The 16,709-nt window shown below is 49.5% G+C and overlaps 6 protein-coding genes; 3 read left to right on the top strand and 3 right to left on the bottom strand.

The window, feature by feature from the left end:
- Positions 1 to 1,869: 1,869 nt before the first annotated feature.
- On the bottom strand, positions 1,870 to 3,704 carry CHC_T00004035001 (hypothetical protein). XM_005715670.1 is given in 2 exon segments: positions 1,870 to 2,309; positions 2,310 to 3,704. The coding sequence occupies 1 exon segment, from the start codon at positions 3,702 to 3,704 to the stop codon at positions 2,310 to 2,312; it is 1,395 nt and encodes a 464-aa protein (XP_005715727.1). The 3' UTR covers positions 1,870 to 2,309.
- Positions 3,705 to 6,603: 2,899 nt separating this feature from the next.
- On the top strand, positions 6,604 to 6,804 carry CHC_T00004034001 (hypothetical protein). The gene has a single exon (XM_005715669.1). The coding sequence runs from the start codon at positions 6,604 to 6,606 to the stop codon at positions 6,802 to 6,804; it is 201 nt and encodes a 66-aa protein (XP_005715726.1).
- Positions 6,805 to 6,857: 53 nt separating this feature from the next.
- Positions 6,858 to 7,094, top strand: CHC_T00004033001 (hypothetical protein). The gene has a single exon (XM_005715668.1). The coding sequence runs from the start codon at positions 6,858 to 6,860 to the stop codon at positions 7,092 to 7,094; it is 237 nt and encodes a 78-aa protein (XP_005715725.1).
- Positions 7,095 to 7,120: 26 nt separating this feature from the next.
- CHC_T00004032001 (hypothetical protein) lies at positions 7,121 to 7,357 on the bottom strand. Its single transcript, XM_005715667.1, has one exon. The coding sequence runs from the start codon at positions 7,355 to 7,357 to the stop codon at positions 7,121 to 7,123; it is 237 nt and encodes a 78-aa protein (XP_005715724.1).
- Positions 7,358 to 9,158: 1,801 nt separating this feature from the next.
- CHC_T00004031001 (hypothetical protein) lies at positions 9,159 to 10,730 on the bottom strand. XM_005715666.1 is given in 2 exon segments: positions 9,159 to 9,335; positions 9,336 to 10,730. The coding sequence occupies 1 exon segment, from the start codon at positions 10,728 to 10,730 to the stop codon at positions 9,336 to 9,338; it is 1,395 nt and encodes a 464-aa protein (XP_005715723.1). The 3' UTR covers positions 9,159 to 9,335.
- An 806-nt stretch (positions 10,731 to 11,536) lies between these two features.
- CHC_T00004030001 (hypothetical protein) lies at positions 11,537 to 11,683 on the top strand. The gene has a single exon (XM_005715665.1). It carries the CDS (start codon positions 11,537 to 11,539, stop codon positions 11,681 to 11,683), a length of 147 nt encoding a protein of 48 aa, XP_005715722.1.
- The last annotated feature ends 5,026 nt before the right edge of the window (positions 11,684 to 16,709 follow it).

Genomic DNA, 16,709 nt, shown 5'->3' with positions numbered 1-16,709 from the left:
AGGTGTCCGATTTTTCTCTATTGTCTACGAGTGTCAAGGCTGAGGCCAGCATAGCATAAAGCGAATTGTAGTCCATGCCCCTCTCTTTGCCATTCGCGGTTATTCGTGCGGTAAGGACGTGCTCAGCCCAAGGCTGTCCGTCTACAATTCCTGCGAGGAACTCACCCATGTGTCCATCTTGATGTTCGTTTTGGTATGATGGTCCGCATTGTGGGATGTATTCTAAAATACGTGAATGTGCAGCTGCTAGAGCCTCAATATCTGAACATGACTTTTCGCTCTTAATTCCAGAAAAGGAGAGTCGACGAAGGTATGCTAAGGCCTGAGACTGATGTTGTTTGGAGCTGAACCTTTCCGAAATCATATCGAATGCAGCTTCGCTATTTTCCGCAGTGCTTCGTACTGTAGAATAAAAATATTCCTGAGCTATACCTGACAAACAGTTGTGCATCAATTGAACGCGATTCGTTTCCGGAATTTCTTGTTCAAACACTAGTTCTTCGAATTTCATCTTGACGATGTGCAAAGGTATTCCAGTCCCGGGTAATCCCGAAAATTTTCCATTATTGTGATGGAATCCATTTGCAACAGCCTGTCTATTTTTCGCCAGGTTTTGCTTCCTCGGGATAGAATGTTCAAGCGGAACGGTTGCTCGCAGATTTTCCTTTTGTAGAGGTTGATATTCCAGTAGTTGTTCAGCTGCATCGTTCCTTGCAATACGCGTGTCTTGTTGTATTCCTACCTCAGCACGAGCAAGGTCAGTCTCTGCTGGGGTGTATGTCAGTATTTCAGGGTTACTCTGTTCTGGGACAAAATCAGGTTTGAATGTTCCAAACTTTTTCTAAGCTTGTAGCATTTGCTGGGCTTCATTTAAAACATCAGGAATGTCCGAGTACAGTGCTTCTATTACTTTTTTTGGAAGCGGTATACCTGCAGCATAACTAACTTCCACTCCACAAACCTCAATTACTTTTCGGACGGCTCGAAAAAAAGCTGCCTTTTTCCATCGCCGGGTCGACTAGTAGAACATCTGGAGAAAGACAATCCTTTAAGAAAGATACAATTTCTTCGGCTGGCAGGTCAATAGCTTCATTAAGTTCCACGCAAATGTTTTCGATGAGCGGGTGGGTTCGATCCACTTTGCTGATGTGTTTCTTGATCGATTCCAAGTTGCGTTGCGACAGTTGCGATGAGGGATCCATAACGATCGATTAAACTAGATTTTGTATAAACTTGCAAGTGTTGTGAAATCCAGGGGGGGAAGATACAAAAATATTCTTCCAGTGTGTGTGACAATATCCAAAGGATGGTCGTCTCGCGCAGAAGCGCACGGGGTCTCGCGTACGAACGCGGTAGCAAATTCTTGCCAAAGAATATCGTGAATACTCACAGTTGGTGATTTTATTACGTGCCCTTTCTTCTTCTTTTCCTCGCTCTACAAAGCGGTAGGGTACATACATTTGTCAGTAACGAGAACGCCGCATCTCTAAGAGTTGCGCTCGCTGTCTGCATTATTTTCTGTCAGCTCCCTGAAATGCTGTCTGCTTCTTCCACATTATCAGCAACGAGCTTCTACACGTGTTATCTGTGTCAACGTATCCCATCTCGCACACGTGTGTCCGTTGTGAGTACACACGAGTGTTGACGACTGTGACAAGCACATGTGTTTCTCTACAACTGTAGTCTCCACTCGAGCCAGGACAGCTTCAGACCCCGTCCTCTCGCCTTCACGCAACTTTTCTCTTCCGTGGAGTTATTTACCATGTTTCTCCTGTACGAGAAACATTGCCCATGTCTGCCGTTCCCAGAATTCGATCCGTGATGTCTTGCCAGTCCTCTACCCACTCGCAACGAAGGTTGATCCATCTATCCACGTCCCACATCCGCACGGTCTCGTCCCAGGATGCAGATACCACATGTCTTCCGCCCGCACTCATCCCAACGCTGCGCCCCCTATCCCTGTGTCCAGTGAACGCGCCCCTCCTTGTCCTCTGTCTACTACGAATCCGGCGACCGCGGTGCAGTGTGTGTATGTCTCGGAAAACTGCTTTTTTCTGTTTTCAAAAATGTTCTTTTTTTCAGCACAGGGATAAAGCCGGGTGATGCATGCAAAACGAGAACCGGACACTTTCAGGCCTCTACTGTCGTCCTGACGTTGATGTTCCCGCCAAACCTTTCGCGCTTTCTTTATATTCATTATGAAGCGCATAGAGCTGATGCCAACTGCAGAACCACTCGTCCCAGACTACAACATCGTACACGTTAGTTAACTCAGCCCAAAAATATGTGGTCACCCTTTCCGTCTTTAGTCAGCTCAGCAAGAAACGAACACTGTTCTCTAGCCATTGAAGGGCGTCTTCCCGGGGAGCACCGTCTTCCGCTTCCCTAGCCTTGTCCAAGTATATATATGCTCGCACGAGCCGTGAAAGATAAGAGGTTTTCTTCTTCACGCTATACAATCCATCAATGTCAGCTATGTTCATTTCCTGTGCATAGACCTCCAACAATTCCCGGTTGCACCAGTGCACATCAAACAAAGGATGGCTTGCGAAAGAGCTATCAAAGTCAAAAAACCGGAACCCTGGACCCTCATCGGCGCTCTTCCTGGTTAGGTTCCCTTCCAACGCGTCATTGTGTATCAAACAATTTGGCATTTCCCAACTAATAAGTTCCGTCAGGCATTCTTGCAGCTTGACCTTGGTGTTTGACAGCTTCTGGCTTGGTTCCGTTTCCCGCACAGACAAAAGCTCCTTAGACTGAAAAAGTGAGGTCAAGTTCTCACGCATCCACAGCGGTGAATAACATGGTAGCCCGGCCTGCAACAAATCGGGCAACACACTTCTGCTTGCGCGGTGCAGACGCACCGTGTCTCTTACCACCTGCTTACGCCCTTCAAGTTCCAATCTACACAGGCCAGTCTCGTCACCGTGGTCGGTAAGGATCATTTGACGACTTTCCACGTCTGCAAACAACGGCTTGGCGACAAGATCGGGAGCAACGCTTGACATTATTGACGTCACTCCAGCATCGTTCGACGTGGATGGGCTGCATTTTAGGTAGTAATCACCCTCATTCGTCTTGATCTTTAGCACGGCTCCTCTGTAGGACGTACGGATCTGAACCAGATCCCCCATCACATGCAAATTGTGTCCACGCATTATTTCGCGCACTTTTCGAAGCGTTTCGTGGTGCCATTCGACAGAGGCCCAAGGCACCCGTCGAGGCGGCGAAACGTTGGCTGCGGCCTGTTTTAGTTCTCGTCGAATAGCTTGCTCCGCTCCTTTCTCCGAGTGCGAGACATGGACGACACCCGCTCCGTGATTATCGGTGATGGCCACCCAACTGCATCCAGAAGGCACTCGTTCAGATTTCTCACGGCACCCAACAACGATAATACCGCGGCTTCCCGAGTCTGAATGATCATCGGTTTCAACGGACCACTCTTCAAAGTAACAATCTCGAAGAACAATGAACGGAAATTCTATACCAATGACTGTCTTAGCAGCGCTGCACACATCATGTGTCGGGGTGACATCTACCGTGTCAGAAAGAAATCCCGGAAGCCTCCATTCATTAGGACCGTTTGCCACAAGCAAAACGTATCGATTACTCACATCAAAGGTGAGAAGTTGCACCTCATTGACCGAATCCCTTTCACAGCGTGCCCTGGACGACTCGTAGATAGGCTGTTCGCTGCGGAACATGTGTTCCAATCCTGGGAGCAATCTTGCGTACCCTTTCCGTCGCGCTTGTGATATTTTCCAATAAAATCTTTTGTGTTCGTTGTCGTAGAGCGCGTTGAGAGAGTTTGCGTTTGTACAAGGCGATCGCAGATTTTTGGGTAATGTTCGTACTGTACAAGATGGCAAGGGACGCTACCATGTGAGAAGTGAGAAGCAAGGCCTGGATCAAAAAGATCTCAGTCAAAAAGAGCTCAGTGGTACTCGACTGCGCAAAATTTGAATTTCTTTTCACAGCTTAAGAAGAGGCCTCATGCGAGGCCACCTGTCACCGAGACATTAATTTTGCCGGACTCGGTCTGCATTTTGTAAACCTTGTCAACGCTTACCCTTATCTGCCAGCTTGCGCTTGAGAGCTAGGCGGATAGTGGCGCCCAGTGTAGAAGCACTGTTTTGAAGAGACGCCCCTGTTGCTGTTTGAAAGGCCTTCGTAACAAAAAGAGGTTGGGATTCGGTGTTATCAATCTGAGGTTGAAAACAATTCACACTCGGCAACTTTCGTAAAGTAGAAATGATGCGGCTGACGATACAGCGCACAACTAATCAATGCACAACCGATACACTGCACGTTTTCAGTTGAAATGCGACCGAATGTCGATGTTGTACATGTGTATCTGTCTTGCTTCTGCGACATGAATATCCGAGACAGGATGCTTGTACAATTGCGAAATGCGTGCTGCAAACATAGGAAGGGTCGTAAGTCGCGTTTACCGGGCAAATCCCGCAGGCATATTCCAATATTGTCTCAAATCGACATTGAGCAAGAAGTGGCTCGTTGCGCTTCCAGCTGGTCATTTCATCAGTCAGTTTATCGCGCAGACTGCTGCAAATTAGCAGCTCAAGAGTTCACACGTACAAAATCTAGACTTCTCCCGTTCCGCTCGACAAAACTGTCTCTGATACAGTCAGTACCTTGTTTCAAACACATTCCATTGGAGACCAGTCCACCATTTTTTGTTTTTCGCGGGAAAATCGCTTCCTGCGTCGCAGTCTTCAAGCATCAGGCATGGTGCGGCTCGAAAGATTCGTGTCGCGACTTGACGGAGGTAATGTGGACAACTCAGCCGCGATTTGAACTTACGAATCAATCGCAAGCGCAAACCCATGTACATCATGATGTATTTTCCATTTCTGTAGCAGCCAGACGTCCAACTATGATGAATTCTAAAATAAATGCCATTCTTTACCAAGGACTCTGTAATGCTGCTATACATTCGTTTCAAGGAAGCGACAGAACTCTAGCGACAAGAAGGATTGGACAGCTGTCCACAGCTTCGATATCCGGTGGTAGGTTTCATGGCATTGTCTGTTACACATACACTCGAGCTTCAAGACACGTTCTAAGTAAAGCGTCCCAGAAAGCTCATAGGCAATTACACAATTGCTTAGCACTGCAGGATTGTCTATTTCGCCGACATTGTGCGCGCCGACCACCTCTGCTCAATTCGTACATCTGCAATATTTGTTCACATGGATCGGTTTTCGTCGCAATTCGGGCGGGGTGAAATCACTCGCGATCAAGAAAGCGCTTTGTTGCCATTCGTGAACAGTTCGCCTTGCCCCCATGTCCGCGCACGTTGGCTGCTTGCATTGTTTGTACTCTTGAGTTTTTTCCAGCTGCAAATCTAGGTAGATATCCAGTGATGACAGCGGTTTACACTGGTTAAAGACAAGGACTGCCTGACGCTGCCAGCTAACCTGTGACTTCGTTCCTGGGATTTAAGGATATTCCTGTCAGAAACAACTGCGTATGAGAGCGAGTCATGCGATTCGAGTAACAAAAGTGCCCGAGATAAGTGAAGCAAGTCCCACGAGGTGAAAATGAGCTATCGCGCGCACTGCTGAAGAGTTGGTATGACGCAATAAAGGAATTCAGGCCTTCGGGTCCATGCGCTTTAGGCAGGCGTCGCATCGCGCAGGACGAAAGCTTCGTGCCACTCCATCACGCGCACAACCACGTCCCGGAGATATGATCGAAATGTGCATAATGTCGCAATTTATGGATGCGCAGTACAGGCAAAGGAACACAAACATTTGAAGGGAAAAAAAAATAGCTCTCCCTTCCCAACATCAACTATGCTATGCACACCTGCACGGAGGTAAATTCGACTACAAAGATAGATATAATGCACAGTGGCTCACGCCCCAGATCCAAAAAAACAGTTTCGATCTCTTGTTAGGGATTCCTCAATGGCGCTTTTTGACAATGGGCGGGAGATGTAGCGATTTCAGGCAGCATACCTTAAACTAACCTAGCGACGTACGTGAGGCCACTCCTTGACAACCACCCCAAATACTTTCTGGAGGCGACTTCAGTTCAAACTTGGACGTAGCGTCTTAAAGTATTGTACAACATGTGCTTGGCGACGATCCAGGTATTTGTCCGCCCCTCCGTGGCATGGGAAGTGGGTCCCAAGCCGACGGCAAAGCTTCATCAAAGGCATCCTTCAGGACTTCCTGAGTGAGTGCACAGCCTTTTACAGTAGCCCCCCCCCCCCCCCTCAGAGGTCCCGCCTTGTGCCGTCGCGTCCCCTCCCTCAGTCAAAAGTAGGAAAAGGAAGAGTACAACTCTATTGTGCTCCACACCTCGACAGTCGGGCGATGTTCCGGCGATGGCGGCCACTGCAAGGCAGGGCTTGATGCGTGTGACGCTGGAGTTGGGGGTGTTAGACCCACTAATGACCACTACGTGGTCCCGGTTCAAGCTGGGATCTATAAGGGTGAGCGCAATCCAGAATCCTCAACAAACAGCCTTTCTTCACTTGCTCTGCTTGAGGTCTGGATCGACAAAAAACAGCGGCCGTTCTGCAAAGTGGATCAGTCTCGTTGCTGTTGGTAGACTAGCGTTTCGTAAAGCCAGGTGATGCATGTAAAATCGAAGAACACTGAACAGAATTTTAATACTGGTGAGTGTGTCCTCACCGCTGCACACACCCGAGGCCCCGCTATCATCTACTTTGTCAGAAAGAAATCCCAGAAGCCTCCATTCATCAGGACCACTTGCCACTGGCAAATGTTACCGATGGTTCATATCAAAGGTAAGAAGGAGCACCTCATTGACTAAATCTCTGTCACACCGTGCTCTGGACGACTCGTAGATAGGCTGTCCGCTGTAGAATGGTATATCCCCCAATCCTAGAAGCAATCGTCGAACTCCTTTCCGTCAGCCTTGTGATATTTCTCCACATGAGCCTCCTTTTTCTTTTCCCCAGCGCGCGTAGAAAGATGTTTCACTTCCACAGTGGCACCGCAGACTTTGCACATCACGACCGGCATGTTCGTGATGTATGTGGAAGAGGAATGTTAGCGTACGAGTCGGAGCGGGCGGAAAGGACAGGAATATCAAAACAGTAACTCCTTGCTCAGGACAGTGCCGTACTTCAAAACTCCTTCGTGGTCTGGGGCGATGCGGTGGGACGTATAGGCTTGTTCACTATAAATACACAACTGGGAACCTGTACAATAGAGCAAGCACATGCGCAGAGTTGACCTACTCGTGTAGCATGCAACGGTGCCTGTCCAATGGCAACTGATGCGAACAGTTTGTATCTTTTGATTTCCTTGGAGCCTCTAAACCCTGGCTCAGTTGATGGGCGTTTTCGTCTTTTTGCATCCATTTTGCCTCAGGAAGGAAAACAAGCGCGCAACACTGTCTCGTATGAACTATATTTGAAAGATCATCGCTTCAATAAATGCTCGGAAATTCACCAAGACTGTGATATGGGTACTTGGATATCACAAGAGAAGTCATGTCCTGTCTCTCGTTTCACACAGACAGGTGTGCATTGTGTGGTGGTGCACATAATATGTGCAAGCGATATGTTATATCGCTTTCCCGCAAGCTGGATGTAGACAATTCCTGCCATCGCTTCCAGTTTCCGGAAAATCGTCCCACGCACAGTACCCTTGGGTACTGCACATCGGACTACGGCAACGATACCGGGAATACAGCTAAGTGGTACAGTATCTGGAAATAGCCCGTCATACGCGTGCTGCGGGGCGCGAACCGCAACATAAATGCACCCACAGCGCCGCAGTTTTTGCATGATCCACGACGATGTCATAAAGGGGCCCACCCCCTGTTAATCAGCAGCACGCCGTCTGTGGCGTGAACGCCAACGCTGGACATCGTGCTTAAAAGACGCTCCCTACTCGTTGCAATGGTGTCCGAGGAAGGCGGGGCGAAAATATGACGAAGGCGAGGATGCAAAGGTTGCGGTGATTTGGGGGCCAGGGTATGTTGGGTGAGAGCGAGGCTGTCGCGGAAGAAGAGGGCAGGTAGGAGGACGAGGACGGGGATAGGGGCCTGGCGTCGGCGAGGGGCGAGCATGGCTGTTCCGGTTACGAGCCGCGAACGGGTTAGCGTGATGGGGGGTCTGCAAGGTGGACGCGAGGTCGGAGGCATATAAGGAACCACGCTAGATGGGGTGGTGGGTGAGTCTGGGGAAGTGTGGCAGACACGGGAATGCGTGGGAGGGAGAAACGTTGTGGTGGAGACGCCGCAGGATAGAGACCGGTGGCGCAGGTCACGAGTACAAGTGCGCATCTGAAAGCACTGTACAGTACAAGAGCGCACCTGAGAGACAGCGCTGCCCATTTATGTAAAGCTAACATCCACGTGTAACACGTGGGTGATTGCGTCACAAAAGCTCTGGCTGCTGGGCGTGTAGAAGACGGCGGCTTTGTTGATTACAGTCTGGTGACGTGAAGCTGGTTGATACTGTAGATCACAGATACAAAGATATGGACTGGCAACGTCCATGAAACAAGACTCTCAAGCATTCGCATCATCAAAATGAACCCCACCCCCCTCAACTACCATGACGCACCATTGCAACACAACACAAATACATGGGGTGGCAAGCGTCTACGGCTTTTCGCGATTTAGACCACTATCTTCATGGAAGCAACCGGATTAGCCACCACTGCAACTACAACTGCGTGATCGTGCCATATCAGTGAGTCTACTGTAGTCTCCACTCGAGCCAGGACAGCTTCAGACCCCGTCCTCTCGCCTTCGCGCAACTTTTCTCTTCCGTGGAGTTATTTACCATGTTTCTCCTGTACGAGAAACATTGCCCATGTCTGCCGTCCCCAGAATTCGATCCGTGATGTCTTGCCAGTCCTCTACCCACTCGCAACGAAGGTTGATCCATCTATCCACGTCCCACATCCGCACGGTCTCGTCCCAGGATGCAGATACCACATGTCTTCCGCCCGCACTCATCCCAACGCTGCGCCCCCTATCCCTGTGTCCAGTGAACGCGCCCCTCCTTGTCCTCTGTCTACTACGAATCCGGCGACCGCGGTGCAGTGTGTGTATGTCTCGGAAAACTGCTTTTTTCTGTTTTCAAAAATGTTCTATTTTTCAGCACAGGGATAAAGCCGGGTGATGCATGCAAAACGAGAACCGGACACTTTCAGGCCTCTACTGTCGTCCTGACGTTGATGTTCCCGCCAAACCTTTCGCACTTTCTTTATACTCATTATGAAGCGCATAGAGCTGATGCCAACTGCAGAACCACTCGTCCTAGACTACAACGTCGTACACGTTAACTCAGTCCAAAAATACGCGCTCACCCTTTCCTTCTTCGGTCACATCAGCAAGAAACGAACACTGTTCTCTAGCCATTGAAGGGCGTCCTCCCGGGGAGCACCGTCTTCCGCTTCCCTAGCCTTGTCCAAGTATATATATGCTCGCACGAGCCGTGAAAGATAAGAGGTTTTCTTCTTCACGCTATACAATCCGTCAATGTCAGCTATGTCCATTTCCTGTGCATAGACCTCCAGCAACCCCCGGCTGTACCAGTGCACATCAAACAAAGGATGGCTTGCGAAAGAGCTGTCAAAGTCAAAAAACCGGAACCCTGGACCCTCATCGGCGCTCTTCCAGGTTAGGTTCCCATCCAACGCGTCATTGTGTATCAAACAATTAGGCATTTCCCAACTAATAAGTTCCGTCAGGTATTCTTGCAGCTTGACCTTGGTGTTGGACAGCTTCTGGCTTGGTTCCGTTTCCCGCACAGACAAAAGCTCCTTAGACTGAAAAAGTGAGGTCAAGTTCTCACGCATCCACAGCGGTGAATAACATGGTAGCCCGGCCTGCAACAAATCGGGCAACACACTTCTGCTTGCGCGGTGCAGACGCGCCAGATCTCTCATCACCTGCTTACGCCCTTCAAGTTCCAATCCAAGCAGGCCAGTCTCGTCACCGTGGTCGGTAAGGATCATTTGACGACTTTCCACGTCTGCAAACAACGGCTTGGCGACAAGATCGGGAGCAACGCTTGACATTATTGACGTCACTCCAGCATCGTTCGACGTGGATGGGCTGCATTTTAGGTAGTAATCACCCTCATTCGTCTTGATCTTTAGCACGGCTCCTCTGTAGGACGTACGGATCTGAACCAGATCCCCCATCACATGCAAATTGTGTCCACGCATTATTTCGCGCACTTTTCGAAGCGTTTCGTGGTGCCATTCGACAGAGGCCCAAGGCACCCGTCGAGGCGGCGAAACGTTGGCTGCGGCCTGTTTTAGTTCTCGTCGAATAGCTTGCTCCGCTCCTTTCTCCGAGTGCGAGACATGGACGACACCCGCTCCGTGATTATCGGTGATGGCCACCCAACTGCATCCAGAAGGCACTCGTTCAGATTTCTCACGGCACCCAACAACGATAATACCGCGGCTTCCCGAGTCTGAATGATCATCGGTTTCAACGGACCACTCTTCAAAGTAACAATCTCGAAGAACAATGAACGGAAATTCTATACCAATGACTGTCTTAGCAGCGCTGCACACATCATGTGTCGGGGTGACATCTACCGTGTCAGAAAGAAATCCCGGAAGCCTCCATTCATTAGGACCGTTTGCCACAAGCAAAACGTATCGATTGCTCACATCAAAGGTGAGAAGTTGCACCTCATTGACCGAATCCCTTTCACAGCGTGCCCTGGACGACTCGTAGATAGGCTGCTCGCTGCGGAACATGTGTTCCAATCCTGGGAGCAATCTTGCGTACCCTTTCCGTCGCGCTTGTGATATTTTCCAATAAAATCTTTTGTGTTCGTTGTCGTAGAGCGCGTTGAGAGAGTTTGCGTTTGTACAAGGCGATCGCAGACTTTTGGGTAATGTTCGTATTGTACAAGATGGCAAGGGACGCTACCATGTGAAAAGTGAGAAGCAAGGCCTGGATCAAAAAGATCTCATCGCAAAAACCAGCCTGTTAAGACACGCCCTTAAGACACGCCCTCAGGGCGTGTCTTAACAGGCTGGCTTTTGCTTTGCCTTGCCCGGTTTTGCCAGGAATACTTTTAAATTCTTAACAAATACCGTATGCTTCTTAAGCCCTTGCTTTTCTTAAACACATAAATTAAAAAGTAGGAGCCACTCATAGCACGCCAAATCACTTCTTTGGGCAAAGCAAAGCAAACCGCAGCAAAACGGGGCATGTTAAGACACACCCTCAGGGTGTGTGAGGGTGTGTCTTAACATGCCCCGTTTCAGTCAAAAAGAGCTCAGTGGTACTCGACTGCGCAAAATTTGAATTTCTTTTCACAGCTTAAGAAGAGGCCTCATGCGAGGCCACGTGTCACCGAGACACTAATTTTGCTGGACTCGGTCTGCATTTGTGTAACCGTCCATTCATAAAATTAAAAATGGCTAAAAAATTGATTCGGAGATATGGCCAAGACCCTTTTTTTAACGAAAAAACACGAAAACCCCTTTCTTTTTAAGAATGTCGAGAGCTTTGAGATGCCGCAATCCGTTTGTTAATCCGACCAATAGATTCAGAGATGCGCCCGAACTTGCCTCGCACAGTACAGAACAGCTGGTTCACCTTCTTTAATCAGTGGAGGCCCTCAGGGCCTCCTTTAAGACAGCATGGACGGGCATGTTTGGACATGTATGGACGTCAGCGTGCACCTGATTGGTCCATTTAATACTTTTCTTAACAGTATGATGGCGCACACGAAGTTAATATAATGGAATCTGTCGCTACCAACGTGCCATACGAGAGCACACCATTGGCTGTCGCCTACCGCATAAGTGCGATAGAATTCAATCTTGATCCAATTTAGCATACATTAAAATTCAATTTAATCATTTTATTGACGTCCCTGAATGCCAGTACACGGGGATCGCGATATAGTGCCTCCCTCTGTCAGTGGGCCGAAAACGGCACTATATCGAACCAGGCACTGTAAGATAATGAGATTTGCGGCTTTTTTGCAGCCACTTCCTTGCATCACTGCTCAGAAAGACCGTTCGCTTCCCTATCGATAGCCCGGTATGAAGCACCCCTTGAGCCAATTTACGGATCACGGCGCGCTGACACAATACATTAAATTATTGGACATGTAATATTTTGAAAATCGCAAACATATACATCCAAACATGGCGGTCCATGCTGTCTTAAAGGAGGCCCTCAATGAACATACAGTCTTTTGCTACCTATTTCTCCTTTCCATTGCCAAAGTAATCCTCAGCAAAGCGTTGGTTGCCCTCATAATACCTTTGGCATACATTCTCCTCAAGATAGTCCCTTCTGGTGTGCTCCCGCGGCAAAGGAACTAGTTCTAGAGGCGTCGGACTAAGAACTAACGCTGGATTGTGCAAAGCTACGGCAGTCTTCTGCATCACTAATGCCTCCGTTACGCTTCTCTTGAAGAGGCAATAGTCGGAAAAGTCACTCGTGCTAGAAAGCTCTTTGACTTTCAAAATACCAGGTTCTGCCCTTCTGACCGTAAACACATGATACTGGCTAATACGAAACGACGTAGGAGTCTTGAACAAACCTGTTAGAAACTCCTTCCAATCAAACCATGGAACATCAACAGAGTAAACACCTTCATTGGTTCTCGCACTTCCCTCTATTACCCCCATCATATCGGGCGGGCAGAGTACATCCGCTTGTTTTAGTGCTCGTTTCACGTGCCCAAATGCACCGTCACACTGATTCTTAGTGTGACCGGCGACTAGAAAGTTCAGCTCAATTTCAGTCTCGAAACCAACACAGACACGCCACGCCAGGTAGTAAAGCATGAATTGGTTTTTGTTGTGGCCAGCGCAGTTATCTGCATGCAAAACTAGTTTGCGAACACTTGCACAACTGAACCCGGCTGACGTTGCAATGCAATTGCATGATTTAACATAGAAACGACTTCGTTGCATGTCTTGTCCATTGGCCAATACCCCTCTGGAAGGCCAAAGATGTAGGTTCGATTGATGTTGCTACACGCCACCCCAAAAAATCAAATTTAAGCCCAGTAACAAAATGCAGTTGACCGGGCTGTCGAAGTAAAGAGGGAAGAAGGATCTTTTCGGCAAAGTCGAACACGAGGTGAATATAATCTCCCGATAGGCTTTGTTTTGCCTCACTCTGCAAACTGCGGTATCGTCTGAATTCAACAAAAGCCTCCTGCCGGTGCCTCTCCCGTGCCTGTAAAACGGCGTCTTTAGCATTGGGATCCTGTAGGTTTTCAGCAGTATTCTTCAGTTGAGTACACAGGTCGCAGAAGTCACTTCCGTTCTTTAGAATGCGTAATGTAGGGATGTGTTGATTCCAAACCTTCCCAAAGCCGTCTTTGCTTAGCGGCTTTTCTGGACGTACTGGGGAACCAGACGTCGACAAAAAAACAAAGTCCATGATTTCTGACCAGTTCGCGACATAAGCATCATAAACAAGCTTCTTAATAGTGTCACATGGCAACCATTGCACTGGGTGCTCATCGGATGAGCCACGCCCCGTCGGGCATGCCAGTGCATGCAAATCACCATACCGTGGCAGAAAGCCAATAGCAACTATAGTTTGCAAGGAGCGCCTCCCATTCTGCCCTTCAGACCTTAAAGGTATGTAAGGTCCAATGCTGCGGTTACTGGATACCTCAATTGCATGCTTGTTGATAGTCACGGAATGCAGTTGGACAATCGCGCTAAATGCATGTCGGCAAATCCGTTTACCGAGCAGACAGTAAACTGTTGATGTGTTACCGGCCGTATCGGTGCGACGCCTCTTAGCTTTGCGCTTTGCGGCGTGACCTGGCAGCCATTCACATAACTCATTTTGGCTGTTGGCTGCTGAGGTGAGGGCTAAAAACATCGACCTAACAATACTCAGCCTGTCTGAGTCTTTTAGCGACACAAATGAGTACGCTAAGTCTTCTGCATCATCAAGTTTATCCACACATTTAGTTTCACAAATACACTGCATCATAGCCTTGTCGTAGTGCGTCTTTGCATTTAACTTTGCCGCAGGCGTCAAGGACTGCGAAAGTAGTGTTAGGCTTGGCTGCGGAACGGACTGTCCATTAACATCTGCGAGGAGGGACTCAGCATCGGCAACGAGACGAGTGACATCTAGCTGTTGTTCACTGCTATCTGTCGTTGTGCACAGTAGGTCCGTTTCTTGCATTGACTCAAGTCCGAATGGGTCTTGTTGCTCACCGGACATGCCGACAGCAGGGGTAGAGGGGCAGGGAATGGAAAGGGGAGCGTTGAATGCGGTAAGGGACCCAAGGGATGGGGAACGAGAGAAATGCAGCGCGAGGATCACTGTGCGCTGTGGCAGTGCTTAAAAAACGTTTTACCTTTTTTCTCCCACTTCCTGAGGGTTTCTAAAATATCTTCATCAGCCAATGAATGTATTGTTTTTTAAAATTCCTGGCGTTGTAGTCATATCTATGTAACAAAACCTCGCCCGTGTGAATGGGGAGATTAAGCAGATTACAGCTACATAAGAATCTTGGGGTCGACCCACTTAGCCATTTTTAACTTTATGAATGGTCGGTTACACATTTTGTAATTCTTGTCAACGCCTACCCTTATCTGCCAGCTTGCGCTTGAGAGCTAGGCGGATAGTGGCGCCCAGTGTAGAAGCACTTTCGCTGGGTTGTAAGGCCAATGCTCGACGAGCGTCTTCAGCACCTTGGGTATAACTCAAGGTCTTCGACGGGGGCTTGTTCAGCACTTCCCGACGGGATCGTAACCGTGTAGCAGCGCTACTACCGACGTGTTGCCCGATGGCTAAAAACACCCTCACCAGCGCGATCGCAATCGCGGTAGGTGGTACCAACTCTTTCTTATACAGTAGGACCTTCGACGGAGGCGTCGTTGCAACAGCCTTCCGACGGAACTTGAAACAGTAGCAGCGCTACACAACATGTTGCCCGATGGCTAGAACACCTACACCGGATCGGTCGCAACCAACTCCAGTGGAACCAACACAATTAAGGGAAATCTAGAGGTACAAGTAGAAATGAATAGGGAAATAAAGGAAAAAGAAAAGGGGAACCCCCGAGCGCAAAGGATAACGTAATCTGTGGTAAAAGGGAGCGTCTTGGGAAAGACGGACTTCGACCAAGGCGATATTCAACTCTGGCAACTCGGGTTACCTTTACTGACTTGGTGGTCAAAGGGCTAATGTATATATCGCCCGCCGGAGTCACTACAGTAGCTCGCGGCGCTAGATCCTAGATCTAATCTAGTGTCAGCAAAATTAATGCCAACTAATTAACTAAATAAAATAAAATAATTAAAAATTCAAACTGTGCAATTATTCACACGTGTGTCCCCCAACTCGGACTACTTTTCATATCCAAATATTTTCCTTTCTTTTCACCCCCCTTTTCAGGTGCGTATTGCACTACACTCACCCCGTGGCGGTGCTGAAGCGACGGCTTGGGATCCAAAAATACCAGGCCCCTCCCCGCGGTCGTAACGCGTACGCGAACTTGCGAAATAGCGGGGACATTTACCCAGCGCGCGATCCGAATCGGGTGCTTGGTTTCTTCGCGTACTTCTGCGCGGTTTGTTTCGCGTCCATGTCGCATTGTAGGGGGAGACGGCTCCCCTTTCGCGTTCACGATGGCCACGGCGACCCCATGCCGGAGCTCGAGCCTCTGAGCCTCTATGTCGATGCTCCGGACATGCGCGTCAATGAACGAGGTGCCAAGAAGCACGGGTACGGCCAGTTGGTCCGCGACGACGAACGGGACTCGGAACGTCGTGTTCCGAATCCGGACAACCAAGCGGACCATGGCGCTCAGCCTCAACGGATTCCTGTTCGCTCCGGCCAGCCTTGGCAATGGCGCGTCTCGTATCGCGTGTCGCGTCCAATCGGGAGGAAGGTCGGCCTTCCTCACCAGATTGTAGCCAGAACACTTATCGACGGCGATAGTGTACGGCTTGAACGCGTTCTTCTCAGTGGCTATCGAGCCCAATATATTGTAGATCTTGGACGTCATCAGGCAGACGACGCCCTCTACGACCTTGGGCGGGACCTTTCGCGCCAGGTCATTTCGCTTTGGGCGTCGGCGTCGCGTCTTGCCCCTTCTTCGCGTTCTTCTTCCTTGACCGTCGGAGTCTGGGGCCTCGCGTCCGTCTTTTGGCCCTTGACTCCTTGGGCCCAAGGAGGGGCCCACGCGTTGTTCACGCGTTACTTCTTCACGCGGCGCCTTCTCGACGCGCACGTCGCGTTCTTCTTCTTGCACCGGGCTCTTGCTGTCTCTGGTGCCTTCACGGCGGATCCGTGGCATCCGACCTCCGGCGGTCGGGAAATCTTCGCGTTCGTGGGGTGGTACCGGGCTTACGGAAGCCGCGGTCATTTCGCGTTTGATAAATAATTGTTTTCGCGCCGGACAGTCGTGGGTCGCGGCGACTTCGCACTCCGGCGAGGGGAATATCATCGGTAAGTATTCCCCCTGCCCTTGATAAGGGTATGTTGACGGGTCGGGTATATATTGGCGAGACGGTTCACGTGATCGCGTTAACGTGACCGCCTTTACGCGTTTTTCGAGCTACCTGAGCTATCCGAGCTAGTCGCGCCACTATCGGTAGCTAGCGCGGCTCCGGACCTCCGTTCGAGTGGCTGGCCTGGCCGTACCCACTCCAGAGCGGTAGCATCCGCGAAGTACTCGGGTACTTCGCGGGCGTGATTTTCAACGTCCGGACGTTGTAAAATCTGGGGAG

The sequence above is a fragment of the Chondrus crispus genome, genomic scaffold (assembly GCF_000350225.1).
Source record: "Chondrus crispus Stackhouse genomic scaffold, scaffold_21, whole genome shotgun sequence".
Classification (NCBI taxonomy): Eukaryota; Rhodophyta; class Florideophyceae; order Gigartinales; family Gigartinaceae; genus Chondrus; species Chondrus crispus.
This window is presented reverse-complemented; position numbering and strand designations above follow the sequence as displayed.

Coding starts and splice junctions, on each gene's coding strand:
- CHC_T00004035001 (XM_005715670.1), bottom strand. CDS start 3,704: ATGTTCCGCAGCGAACAGCCTATCTACGAGTCGTCCAGGGCACGCTGT.
- CHC_T00004034001 (XM_005715669.1), top strand. CDS start 6,604: ATGCATGTAAAATCGAAGAACACTGAACAGAATTTTAATACTGGTGAG.
- CHC_T00004033001 (XM_005715668.1), top strand. CDS start 6,858: ATGGTATATCCCCCAATCCTAGAAGCAATCGTCGAACTCCTTTCCGTC.
- CHC_T00004032001 (XM_005715667.1), bottom strand. CDS start 7,357: ATGGATGCAAAAAGACGAAAACGCCCATCAACTGAGCCAGGGTTTAGA.
- CHC_T00004031001 (XM_005715666.1), bottom strand. CDS start 10,730: ATGTTCCGCAGCGAGCAGCCTATCTACGAGTCGTCCAGGGCACGCTGT.
- CHC_T00004030001 (XM_005715665.1), top strand. CDS start 11,537: ATGCGCCCGAACTTGCCTCGCACAGTACAGAACAGCTGGTTCACCTTC.